Here is a 12,926-nt window from a genome sequence, read left to right on the forward strand (position 1 = left end):
CGGCTGGAGCTGCCTGGAACAGAAATGTGTGCGTGCTACCGAAGCCGGTACAACAAACTCTCCAGAGCCGGAACGGGGTTAGGACGCACAGGCAGAAGGGAGGCGGGGAGGGGAGCTGCAAGACCATGTCCACATGGGGACTGCGGCTGCCGCTTGGAGGCAGCTAGGAGAGGCTGGTGCAAGCTGCTCGGATGAACGAGTCCATGCGGAAAAATGAGAGAGAGCAGTGACACCCAGGGCTGAGTGGGGAGGGATGGGGCAGGCAGGCACCTGGAGGGAAAGGAGAGGGGGACACAGGAGAGATGGAGGTGAGTTTAGGAGCCCCTGCCCATGTTTTGCTTTTGAGACAGTCAACTCTGTTGTTCCAGTAAGAATTTTCTTCCTCTGAGGTGTCTGGGCGGGTTTGCGTGCCTTGATGGTTCAGGAGGGTGGGACCTACTGGGAGCCAGGGTTAAGGCGAGGAGGGAAGGGGCACAGTGGGGCTGTGACAAAGTGGCCACCAACGCGGTGCAGAACGCTTCTTTTTTAAATAGTTTATTAATCCGTTTGGACAAACAGGTAATGGAAACTGAGAATAATAATTTTGCTACAAAGTTCAGGTCATGAATGCCCCTTTCCCCTAGGAAACGAAAGACTCCATGGTCACAGAATGCACCACTGGGTTATGACAACATTTCAAAATAAGGTTTCCATTTCGTATGTAACAATGTAAACTTCAAAAATAGTAAACTCTAACCCCCCGCGTCCCTCTTGACAGATCTATCACAGATAGAATTTTCTGGCAGACCTAAACTGTGTAAGTAAACAGCCTGGTGCTTTAAAAGTTTCATAAAAAGGTTTACAGATTCGGTAGATAATTTTTCGACCTTGGTCATGGAGTAAAAGCAACCAGCAGTTCACAGTCTCGCCGTGTCCATCTGACATGTGCAATGCACACCGCTAGCCATGTTCCCTTACACTGGTCGTCAGCCTGTTGTTTTTGTACACGTACACACATAGTTTTGTTTCTAAAGATTTTGTACATCTAAATTATAAGACGGCGCCAGTGACTTACAATGTCACCTCGCTTCACGTAGGTAAGGACAAAAATTCTGTAGAAGGCACTGTAATTTCTCTTGCACGATCTTACACACTCACGTGAGAGCAGGCCAGCTGGGGCTCCGACTCCTCCTTCCCTCTCTGTAACCTGGCCGGGGCCTGTCCTCCTCCACCTGCCACCCCCGGGGTCAGCCACTGCCGGTGGGTCCCGAAGTCCGTTTTTGCCTTTCTGCTTCCTCTCTTCGCATCCATCCCTCCATCCATCCTCCAACCACTCAAAGTGACTTACAGTTGTCTTTTGGTTCATTTGAAATCCCTTAAAATTAAGAGTACAGCTCTGGTATAAAACAAAATGTGACCCTACCATAGCTGGAAAATAATCACAGTGTGCAATGTCATTTGCAGTTGCTAAGATTCAAAACACGCGCCCTGCCTCTTGTCCCCCCGAACACTGACATTGACATTGACATTCATTTCGAAAGGGCCGGAGGCTCGTCTCTTCTCTTCCACTTGGAACTGGTACCCTTAGGTGAAAGGTCTGATGTGGGAAAAGTGCAAGCAAATTGGACATGCCAATAAATACCGTATAACTTACCGCAGGTTACCGGAACTGTACAGGTATGTACACACCTTACCCAACCGAGGGTCCCCCGTCCGGAGCAGACCTCCGAGGCCCTAACCCGAGCGTGAGCGATCGCCGCAGAGTCCTGCAGGGCTGCGGTCAGCGCGCGAAGGAGGGCCGGGCCCTTCGGCTCTTGCTCTGAGGCCCCAAGCCCGGGTCCGCGCCGCCCTCCGCCGTCTCCTCCTTCTTCCTCACTTTGAGGCGGGTGAGAAGCTTGATGAGCCAGACGTCCCACTCCTCTGGCAGGAGCAGGAGGAGGAAGCCCAGGCCGATGATGATGATGGCGATGACCCGCACCCCGTTGAAGACTATCTTACTGGTGTAGTGATCCACCACTGCGCGAGACAGAGAGAAGCCGGGTTACTCCCAGACCCGGCCAGGCCCGGGCGCAGGGCGGGGCCCGTGGGCCCCTAGTGCGCTGGCGCGGAGCTGCGGTCTTGCTAGACCGTGGGATCTTCCTCGGCGTGGCTTTGCTCCTGGCGGGCGCGGGCGGCCTCGAAATTTTCTAACAGCCCTCGGGTGTGAAACTCCTCCAGGCTGACCTGGCGTCGCAGTTCAGACACTGACTTGCGTGAGGGACGGAACAAATGGGCAGTTGGAGATCCGCGCACACACACAGCACCCCAAGTTTAACTGGGGCCACCCCTGGGTGGCAGGACACTGAAAACGTGACTGCTTTCTTCATAGTTTTAGTAGTTTTCGCGTCTTCTCCAATGATTTTTTAAAACTTTTTACTTATTTGAGATAGAGTGAGGGAGAGAGAGCGAGAACCAGCAGCGGGGAGGGGCAGAGGGAGAGGGAGAAGCAGACTCCCCCGGAGCAGGGAGCCCCACCCCGCAACGTGGAGCTCGATCCCAGGACCCTCCGACCATGACCTGAGCTGATGGTGGACGCTTAACCAACTGAGCCCCCCCGCCCCAGGGGGGGGCACTCCTACAATGGCATTTTATATTTATAATTTAAAAGCATTATTACCCAGTATATGCATATATACAGTTTGAAGACCAGACTCACACTGGTTTTTAGAAGATGTAAATTCTTGTTCTGCCCCAGGGCACCATTAGCCCGAGGCTCTGAAGCCCCCTGGGTCATCACTAACTATTAAGGCTTATTAAAGGTCTGCAGGGCACATGGCTGCCACCTGACTCACATGAGGTGAGGGCATGAATCGCGAAAGAGGCTGAAGGTCCCTTAATAAGAATCCACCTCATCATTCTCTCCACAGCTAAATGGTCAAAAACATAGGGGATATCGGGGTTTTGTTTTTCCTTTTTTTTTTTTTTTTTGGTTTTAATTCCCTGTTTTCTTAGTTAAGCCCAACAAAGCAGATTTGGGGCCTGCCCTTTGCGCAAGAGGCACCCACTGCGTTTCTTTTCTATCATTTGGTGAAAGAGGGTTTGCTGAGTTAGAGCAGGAGGCCTTGGAAAACCGCCCGCTGCCACCTGTGGGCCTCCTCCAGCTGCCTAGGAGGTGGCCCGGTTCCCCACTTCTCCCCTCAGGGTTCTCCGCCTCCCCTGCCTTCCCCCTCCCCCTCCCCGCTTGACTCTCACCTTGTCTACAGGGCATCAGAGAAAGAGAAAGGGATGAAAGTTAAACCCGAATTAAAAAAAAATGTTAGCAGCCCTTTTGTGGAATTAAAATGCCTCTTTTAAATAAGTCAGGCAGAGGAAGACAAATATCATATGATTTCACTCATATGTGGAATTTAAGAAACAAAACAGATGAACATAGAGGAAGGGAAGGAAAAATAAAGTAATAAAAACAGAGAGGGGGGCAAACCTTAAGAGACTTTCAACTCTAGGGAACACACTGAGGGTTGCCGGAGGGAAAGGGGCGGGTGGGTGGGGTGACAGGGTAGGTGGGTGGCGGGCATTAGGGAGGGCACTCAATGGAGCGAGCCCTGGGTGTTCTATGCAACTACTGAATCACTAAATTCTACCTCTGCAACTAGTAATATACTATATGCTAACTAACTTGAATTTAAATGAAATTAAAAAAAAAAGAAATAAGAAAGAACATCATTTGAGATATAAAAAATAATAAAGTGCCACTTTTATCTCACTTTAATTCAGAAATACTTGAATTTTGGGGGTGCCTGGGTGGCTCAGTCATTAAGCCTCTGCCTTCGGCTCAGGTCGTGGCCTTGGGGTCCTGGGATCGAGTCCCGCGTCGTCGGGCTCTCTGCTCAGCAGGGAACATGCTTCCCTCTCTCTCTCTCTGCCTGCCTCTCTGCCTACTTGTGATCTCTGTCTGTCAAATAAATAAAATCTTAAAAAAAAAAAAAAGAAATACTTGACTTTTCAATAATGACAGAACGTTCGATACATTTGGCACACGGGGACCATCAATGAGCAGGGCACACGAGCAGCTCCAGCAGTAAACATCATGGCATGTGGGAAAGCCACCCGACCCCGCTCTCATACATCGGGCAGTGGTGGACCCCTTTGCTTCTCTTCTCCAGTTGCGAACTGAATGTGATTCCTTCCTCGGACACAGGATCAAACCGTGCAGGTGAGTAATAAGAAGGGATTCTCACTGACCTCTCCGACATCTGGCTGTATGAGATAGGCCAAGTGGGCTTCCATCTAGGAGCTCATGAATGTCCCTCAATAAAAGTCCTTACATGCTTCCTTGCAGTGTGACTGCCGCGACTACAACGATGCAGTGAGGTGTAGGGGGTAAGCTGATGAGTTATTTTTCCGAAGGTAGAAGCATCTGGAGCCTGACAGGTTGGACCACTTCGCACCAGCTCTCCAGCAGCTCTGGGACTTTCAGCATTTTGAAATGTCGGGTGAGGTTAGGTACTGCCTTCACTTTTAGGGGAGACAAGCTAAGGCCCGGAGGGGTGATGAGCTGGGACCACCATCCTCCAGGTGGGCAGGGCTAGTGCCCGGATGCCCCAGCCAGGCCTTCTTCCACACACTGCCCCGAGGTACCCCGAAAAGAGTCTGGGGCCAGGGAGAGGCATGTGCAGAACATGTGGGACAGGAGGAGAGAAGAAACAAATCACAAGAAAAGGCTTAGGAAACTGAGAGCTGTTTTGCTCACTGATGCCACATCGGACAGGGGGGGTGAATCCTCTAGTGGCCTGTGGGTAGGAGGCTTGGGATGGACGTGGCTTTGGGGGAGGGGCCTGTGCCAGGGCCAAGGGGGTGAGTGTGATGGAGAGACCTGACTTATAGACTTAGGAACCCTTCTCTGGCTAAGAACAGTCCAGACGGGGCCGTCAGGGGTGAGGAGGGGGCTTCGGGAAGAAAATCCAAAACAGACACCAGAATGAACCAGGAAAAGGAAGGAGGGGAGGGGCTGTCGACCACAAGTTTTTGGAAGAGCCGAGATGCCAGGTGAGTGTTCTGGGGAGTCCCCAGTGAGAAAGCAGAGCAAGGTCCGGAGGAACTGGCCAGCGTGCTCTTGAGCTTCTGGGAGGTGCAGAACAATGTTTGTGTTTCCTCAGTTTACAAACACTACGCCATCCCTGTCACAGCCCGAGCACACTTTCCCCTCTAGAAAGTCACTTACAAAACTGAATTTTTTTCCTGCTACATCATTTTCCAAGCTTATTACTAAGATTAATGAGATTCATCTCTGGTTCCCACACCAGTTAGAACCTAGATGGCTGGAGACCGTCATATGTCGGGGTGGTGAGTGAAAACCCAGGCAGTCTGGAGAGACACCGTGTATGCAACACACGCCAACATTCTACCCAAGTGCCTTCTTTCTACACCGAAGGGCAACGGTGCTTTCCATATAGGCACAGCAAGACTGCATGCGAGTGTGTGTGTTTGGGAGTGGGAGTATGTGTGTGTGTGAGTGAGTGTGTGTGTGAGTGTGTGTGTGTGTTTTCAAGCAGAGAGAGGAAGCCATACAGGCTTACCTGCATTCACAGGTACACTGAGGACGATTCCAACAGACATCAGAGTGGGATACGTAACAGCGATTCCAAAATTTAATACAATATTGAATGCTGAAATAAAGAACAGAAGAAGGGTATTATTCGTGCCTGGCCCTGGACTTGCCACCCTCCCTGGTCTGCACCCCCCACCCCCAGCTTCTCTGGTGAGGCTGGAGTCATGGGACTTACTACTGCCCTTTGCTCTGACTCAGGCAGCCTGGGTGGGGATCAGGGACAAATATCCCAATGAAGCAGCATTCCTCCTCCCTTCCTGAGCTCTGGAGAAGAGCAAAGAAATTCGGAAAAGGTCGTCAGTGAAAGACCCTGGAAGAGAGGACTGGGACCGTTGACTCATGCCACTAACTTGGCTTTTCTCCGTTGCCGGTGGTGACTCTGGGATGAGGACGGCCAGGTGCCTTGGGTTATGCATTCTGAGATGGAGACTGGGTGAGAGCCAGCCTTGGCTACTTTCCTGCCTAGGACCAGCCTCCTACCAAGTAATCGTGGTGAAAATGCACTGGGCTCTGACCTTCACCGGCCAGCTCCCTCCCGGGCCTGTAAGGACTGTTCTGCTGTCAGGAGGTCACAGGCAGCACTGCCCGGAGTGGCGGTGCCCCTGGCTACTACTGCCAAGCCTGCGGTTCTGGAATTAGTGGACACAAGGGGACAGTGTCCCCTTAGACCCAGTGGACACAAGGGTCTTGAAGAGCACTGGGGACTTAACGATAGACTGCTGCTCTTCTTTAGGGCACGGTTTCCAGATGGCCCTGGAGCTGCCCGGGGCCCGCTAGTCCGTGTCGCTTGGGCCAGGGGCAATCAGCACTTACTCAACAAGAGAACTGAAAATCCACAAAGGTTCCCCCATGGAATGTCATGGAACGAGCTCCAGTATTCCACTTTGGTGAAGTAGAGGATGACGGGGATACAGGTGATGAAAAGGATGTTAAACACGCCCAAAATGGACAAAAATAAGGCGGCTTCTCCAAACTTAGCACTGCCCAGGAGGAGCTTGAACAGAACCTGCCGGAGAAAGCGGAGGAGGGTGGGTGACGGCTCGCCCCCGCCGCCATCGTGCCACAGTGGCAGGGGGTGCGCCCGATGAGGCTGGGCCGGGGGTGCAGGGCCGCAGCCGGGGGACGGGCAAATCCGGCCTCACTCGGCCTTCAGGGAGAGGGTGGTGGGGTCAGTGCTAGGTGCGTGTCACAAGCACCCGGATCTCAGCAGCGCCCCGGGAGATAGCGACATATCTCCGGCCTCATGGACGGCATCTCCGGGAGTCACGGCTCTGACACTAGGCTCCCTTTGTCTGTGTTGCAGTCATGACAGCATGTCCCAGCTTCAGAGCGTCCGAAGACAGGGATGCCACAGAACTTAGAAAAAGCTGCCACAAGGATGCATTCCTCTGGGGACCTCGGTTTTGTACGACACAGCCAGACCCGCAGGGCAAAGGGCTTTGGCTGCGAAGACATTTTCTATAAATCGAAGGTAGAGAGATTGTAACGCTCACAGCTCATCTCTGCTCCGCCCCACCCACCCCGTTCCAGAAACAGCACGGGGTTTAGCAGAGCGCACCCCGCTTTGATTTCTTGCACCTGTTCTTGTCTGTACGTATGGCAGGTGTGTGAAGCCCAGAAGAGGGACAGACGTGCCTGGAGTGGCCAGGAAGCTGGGATGACAGAGGCAGCTGCCACAGAGTTTCAGGGACCCAGCCACAACCAGGGAACGGATTTGGGTCCAGCTCAGGTCTCTGCACGGTTGTGCCTCCTACTTCGCCTGCCTCTTCCTTTTTCAGCCACTTCACCAATCTTTTCAGGTATTTCTGGGCATTTGTGCACGAAGCATGAAAAGAGGAATAAATTGCTTTCAGCTTTCCACCCACTGGCCCCTCTGGAAAAAGATCAGGCCGTGGGGGAGATGGGAAAGGGGAGTCGAAATCAGAATTATCTGTGTTCATCGCGGATTGCATTTCTGTATGCGCCCTGCTTCCCATTAGCATGCAGCTGAGTGAGGCCAGCAGAGTGTGGCCTGGTCCCATTTTCTGCGTTCGAATAGTGGCTTTGATGTCTCACAGTGGTGTGGGGCGATTGTGTCTTCCTAGGGAGATGGGTCCCAGAGCAGGTAGACGGCGTGTGTGCCTCTGGCTGTGGGCAGTGAGGGCGGGGAGTTGATGAGGACGGGAAGGTACAGTCATTTCTCATTCTCGAACCATAGAATGTGTTACACACAGAGCTGGAAAAAAACAAAGTGCCTTTTCTAACTCTCTCCCGTACTTAATTTTCCTCTGTCTTACTGCTTGGATCCACGAAGGGCCGTGAGTCTCCAAGCTAAACCCTCATTCTTCGTTGCATCCTCCAGGGCGGGGTCCCAACTTGGAGGCCTGAGAAAATCTGGAGTCTTCCCTCTGAAGGTGAAAGGATGAGAGAGGAAGCGAGGAAGGAGGAGGGAGAGCAGCAGCCAGAGCCGTGACGGGGGAGGGGAGAGGTGAGGGTCAAACATGGCTTCATCCAGCCCTGCAGTTGGGACATGCTTTCTAGGGCTTCCCCACATTTTGTCAAAAATGTGTTATAATAGCCATATCACAGGAGTTGGGTTTCTATTTATTCAGCCTACGGGCAGTGCTTAAAAGGCATGCGGATTCACTCTGAGTCCCGGTGGCTGCCCAAACCGTGCCATGAAAGATTTCAGTGACGAGGCTGCCCCAAGTATTTGCATCATCCCTCCAAACACCGAGCCAGCCCCCTGGGGGCCCCGGTCCTTCTCCAGTCCTTGCCAACCAAAGAAGTCATGAAAATTAGTCGCTGCCTGTCCACTGTTCTGCCTGTGTTATGCCCAGTGCTGCAAAGAGATGGCCCTTGATGGAAAGGTCTAGAGAGCCAGAGCCAAAGCCAAGAGCGGGTATGCGCCTCATCCCTGCGAGTCTGTCCACACACTGAGAACAGCTGCTTGGCTTAAGGCACAGATGCCATCAAAGATGCCCCACATGAGCCGGGCCAGCCGGCTGAGACCCGCTGCTCTGAGGGCTTGCTCCCCGCGCTTACCTTGTAGAGGGCAGACATGGACGCAGAGCCCACCACCAGCGCTATGCCGATGACAGAGTGGCTGTGGAAGCCATCGGCGTAGGTCATCATCACGATCCCAGCAATGGCGAGGATGGCGGCCACGATCTGCACAGAAGGGAGGAAACAGAGGTGAGAGGGTGGGGGGCCGTGTGACAGGCCACCGAGGGGCCACGGAGGTGGAAACGCTCAGGAGAGTCTCATGCGAGGGAAGAGAGTGGGGTCTCCTTTCCAGTTCCCTGGAAAACAAATGGGATTTCTGTTCTTGCTTAGGAAAGCTTAGTGCGATGGAACCCCTGGAACAGCTAGTGGCAAGGAGCCCTGCTGTGCCCTGGCGTCAGCTGGTGGCCCGTCCCCGTGGTGCTGGGAGACCGCAGAGAAGGTGGTCATGATGCCAACAGCAGGGGTCCTGGCCCTGACGAGGTTTGGTAGACCGCCCTCGGAATGACCCCAGTTCCTGCCGAAACTTCTGAGAGCACATAACATCTTGCCTCTTAGACACGTTGTATTTTAACAGAGAGGGGACTGGACGTGGAGCCCACTTAGCACGCCGGTGGTAGGGTCTTCCGAAAGAGCGAGTGTCATGTGCCAAAGGGCCACGGTGTTCTACCCCTGGGGGTGCTGGGCCTTTCCTGAGCTGCGACGGGGCGCTTCCCCACAGCCCCCTCCATCCTGGGATTGTCCCCACCCAGACTTCCCACGTTGAACGGACGCCCCAGGGACACATACACGTTTCTGCTGCTGCGCTAAGTGAGGTAGTCGATTACACAGGAGACTGACTACTTGGGACAAATTCTGAAAAGGAGAAATGCATCCGCACAGAGAGTAAGTACAGGTTCTAACTTGGGGTGGTCACGGAGCTACGTAAACGTCACTGGTGCAAAATGGGGCTGGGAGTGCTGTGGGCAGAACAGAGATGTTGCCTCGACTGGATTCACTGACAGCGCTATCCCTCTTAAGGGCTCATTCAAAATTGACCCCGGCTACCGATAACAACCTCAAGTAGCCCCCGTTTACTAAGTGTTTTCTATGTGATCATATCATCCATTTCATGTTGTAAACATGAAAACTTTGGCTCAGAGAGGTCACGGCAACGTGCCCAAAGTCACAGAGCTGGTGTGTGGCTGAGCGGGGAGGTAAAATTTCAGGGCTGATTGCAAAATCTGTGTTGATCTACAGAAACAGGAAAAGCAGGATTCACAGAACAGTTGGCTACAGCCAACTCTGAGGTTTGAACTGAGGTTTCCTTTCTGACTTCAGCGTAACGTTCTCAGGTTAGCGAAAGGTAGTGTGGCAGAGTCTCACGCACTGTGAGTTGCATGCTTCTAGAATATTCCTTGTGCAGTATCTTCCTGTGATGCGAACTCTGCCCATGCAACAGCAACACCGAGGCTCTGAGAGGAGCGCCAGGGAACTGACTGCCCATTTGTCCTTCCTGATTCGTAGCTCACTGTCAGCCCTCTTTCTGCATCACAGGCTGATTATGTTTCTTGTGCAAATGCTACCTGCACCGTGTACAACTGTTCACCGAGAGAAGGAAACAGAGATCAGGAAGACAAGCGAATTTTTCTTCCCTCCAGGAGAAGAAAGGGGCACGTGACAAGGCAGGCAGGGAAAGATGGAGGCTCCTGGCCCAGGGGACACAGATAATGCAAAAATGCTGCTTGGAACAGGTTGACCTCGCGAGGCACCCGAGGTTCACAGGGAGAGAAATAACTAGAAAAAAGAGGAAGGGAAGAAGAGAGCTGAATTTCAGATGATTTGGTGCATTTCCAAAGGTGCCTGAGTTTTTCCAAACTTGGGGCTTTAGTTTCGAGGATGTGAAGGAGCCCAGGCGTTGATTTTCTCCTGAGGACTTACAAGGCTGACTCCAGCCTCTTCGTCGTCTCTACTGATTCAGTAATAAAGGGCTGCGAGGTTCCTCCTCCCCCCGCCCCTACCCAGGGCTGTGCTGTGCCGCAGAGCTGAGCGTAGAGGCTGGCGGGGGACAGGTAGAGCTCTCCAGGCCATACTTGAGGAGTCCAGGCCCCCAGAGGTCATTGTGACAGGTGGCATCAGGGGACGGTGGTCCCCCAGCTCCCACCTCTAGCTCTCCTCTTAGGAGTCCCTGTTCTAGGTCACAGGACCGGCCTGCTCTATATTATGGGGCACCCTGTTTCCTAGAGCCAGTAGCCCTGCTGGGACCCCCCCGCCCTGAGCCTGGGGCCCACCCAATGTGCTGGAGCCAAGTTCATTCTTCTGCCCTGGACAGCAGAGCAGAGCTGAAACACCCTATGGATTGGGGCGGGGGGAGCCTAGACATTCTTCAAGCGTGACATTCCCTTCAAGATCCCAGTTCTGTCCTTAAAAATGACTTAAATGTATACTTTACATTTATACCATAACATACCCAGGTTTCTTGGTTTGCACTCTGGAATGTTGGCTGCCTATTTGCTGCACTACGATGTACTTTCCAGGAAGGCCAGGGGGGCCTGTCCTATGGTTTCACATGCCCCCCATCTTCTAGATCAGGGTGTCCCTGGGGGAGAATGCTGAGTTGGAGGAGAAAATAAAGGAAAGTAGACAACTGAACTTGTCCCTGCCTCTCTTTTTTCTCCACCTTCCACCACCCTCCACGTATCCCATGGATCTGTCCGAAACCAGGGAGTTGGGGCTTCAGACTCATGGGTAACAGTGGCCCTAGCCCTGGGAAGGGTGAGCACCACCATCTCTACTTCGGCAGAGGGGGCCGGGGGTGGTGGGGGAGTTAGCTGGAGGGGGAGGAAACGTAGGCGCAGGAGACACCGAGGTCAGCACGTTGCCCATCACCCTCTTGCTGGTATAGCCTCACCTTCCCTGGTGAACCCACGATAGCCTGCCAGGCCCCTGGGGCTCTTCCCTGCCTCCCCCATGGTCCCCTGCTCCCTCTCCAATGTCAGGCTGAGGGGCAGGAGGCAAACTCCTTGAGCATCAAGGAGGAATGAGAGGTGGGAGCAGCACAGAGTCTGACCACCTCTCAGACAAGCTCTCCGCTCTGCTCTACTGGGACGGGCTGTGCATCCTCTGCCACACCGAGCCCCGTGTGCTGTGGATGTGTACATCCTGGGGCAATTCTGAGCCACAGAAAGGACAAATTGGAAATATACGCCCCCTCCCAGCTCCTGGCTGCTCTTACCCACTCAGACTATTAAATTTCAGTGGGAATCGTCTAGTGGACCCTTCTGATTTCAGGGCATGGGAAGGGGCCAGTGGTGAGCCCTCCAGGGCTCCCCCAGGCTCTGTGGGTGCTCTGGGTCCTCCCCAGGTGGCAGGGGACAGCCTCCCAGACGCAAGGCAGTTGGGATCAGACGCAAGAGCTACCGTTCAGGGACGGACCCTCGTGAGACGCCGAGGGCGCTGTCATTACCAAAAACATCACCTAGAACCCGAGATGGGAACTGGTCTTGGAAAAGGCACAGGACCCCCAGGAATGGGCTACGGGGGTTTGAGGGCCCACCAGAATGATCTCTCAGACCTCTCTTGCTCCTGCGCCAGTCCCTCCTGGTTGGAGAGCCCTGACTATGGTGGGTGGTCGCCATTAGCTCCTCGGCCCACAGGGAATCCCATCTTCCGTGTCCCCTGAGCTGGGGGAGGGGAGGTTTCACCCCAAATGCCCGCTCTCTCTCCAGCTGCTGACCACAGCTGGGTGGCTTCGGCTTCATGCACCCTGAGTTCTACTTGCTCTCATCCTATTGCTGCTTTTCCTACATAAAACTGCCTCCGACGTTCATCTGCTCTGACACGGTCACCAAAAACACTGGGCTGATCCAACGAAGCCCTCCAACTGAGAAAGAATGACAGAAGTAACACCGAGAAAGAGAACCGTTACCGGATTTTACGTCGGGCATACACCATCTTATTTGATTCTCACTGCTGTTCTCCGAAACGAGCGCTCGTCTACCTTAAAATGAGGTAACAGAGGCTCAGAGACGTTCAGTGACTTGCTCAAGGCCCAACAGCTTATGAGAGTGGAATCAAGATCCAAACCCTGGTCCCCTGACGCTAGACGAGAGCACCTCCCTGCGGGGTCAGAAAGTCCGAGTCTGGAGAGCCAGGGAACACACAGAAAGCACAGAGTCGAAGGGTGACGCAGTGGCCAACCTGGGCCCCTTTCGATGGTCACCTCTGATGCCCTAAGTGGCCGGGATCTGGCTCTCTCAGGCGTGAGAAGATGTTTGCTGCTGCTTGGTCAGTCCATGGGACCTGGACCAGTTGGATGTTTTGCAGGAACCATGGCCCTTGTGATGTGAGTCATCGTCTGAATAAACACAGGTGGGCCGTGCAGTCGGTTCCCAGCGGA

At 53.5% G+C, this 12,926-nt stretch overlaps 1 protein-coding gene across 1 annotated transcript in view; it reads right to left on the minus strand.

Annotated features, from left to right (window-relative positions):
* Positions 1–518: 518 nt before the first annotated feature.
* SLC35F3 (solute carrier family 35 member F3) overlaps positions 519–12,926 on the minus strand; it is a 110,036-nt gene continuing 97,628 nt past the window's right edge. Inside the window, exons 4-7 of the mRNA XM_032841115.1 lie at positions 8,591–8,716; positions 6,380–6,572; positions 5,535–5,624; positions 519–1,995 (exon numbers count right to left, since the gene is read on the minus strand). Coding sequence (XP_032697006.1) covers positions 1,760–1,995; positions 5,535–5,624; positions 6,380–6,572; positions 8,591–8,716 — 645 coding nt within the window. The 3' untranslated portion in view covers positions 519–1,759. The remainder of the gene's footprint in view (positions 1,996–5,534; positions 5,625–6,379; positions 6,573–8,590; positions 8,717–12,926) is intronic.

This window comes from Lontra canadensis, unplaced genomic scaffold (assembly GCF_010015895.1).
Source record: "Lontra canadensis isolate GAN:19392208 unplaced genomic scaffold, GSC_riverotter_1.0 scaffold120, whole genome shotgun sequence".
In the NCBI taxonomy this organism is placed as follows: Eukaryota; Metazoa; Chordata; class Mammalia; order Carnivora; family Mustelidae; genus Lontra; species Lontra canadensis.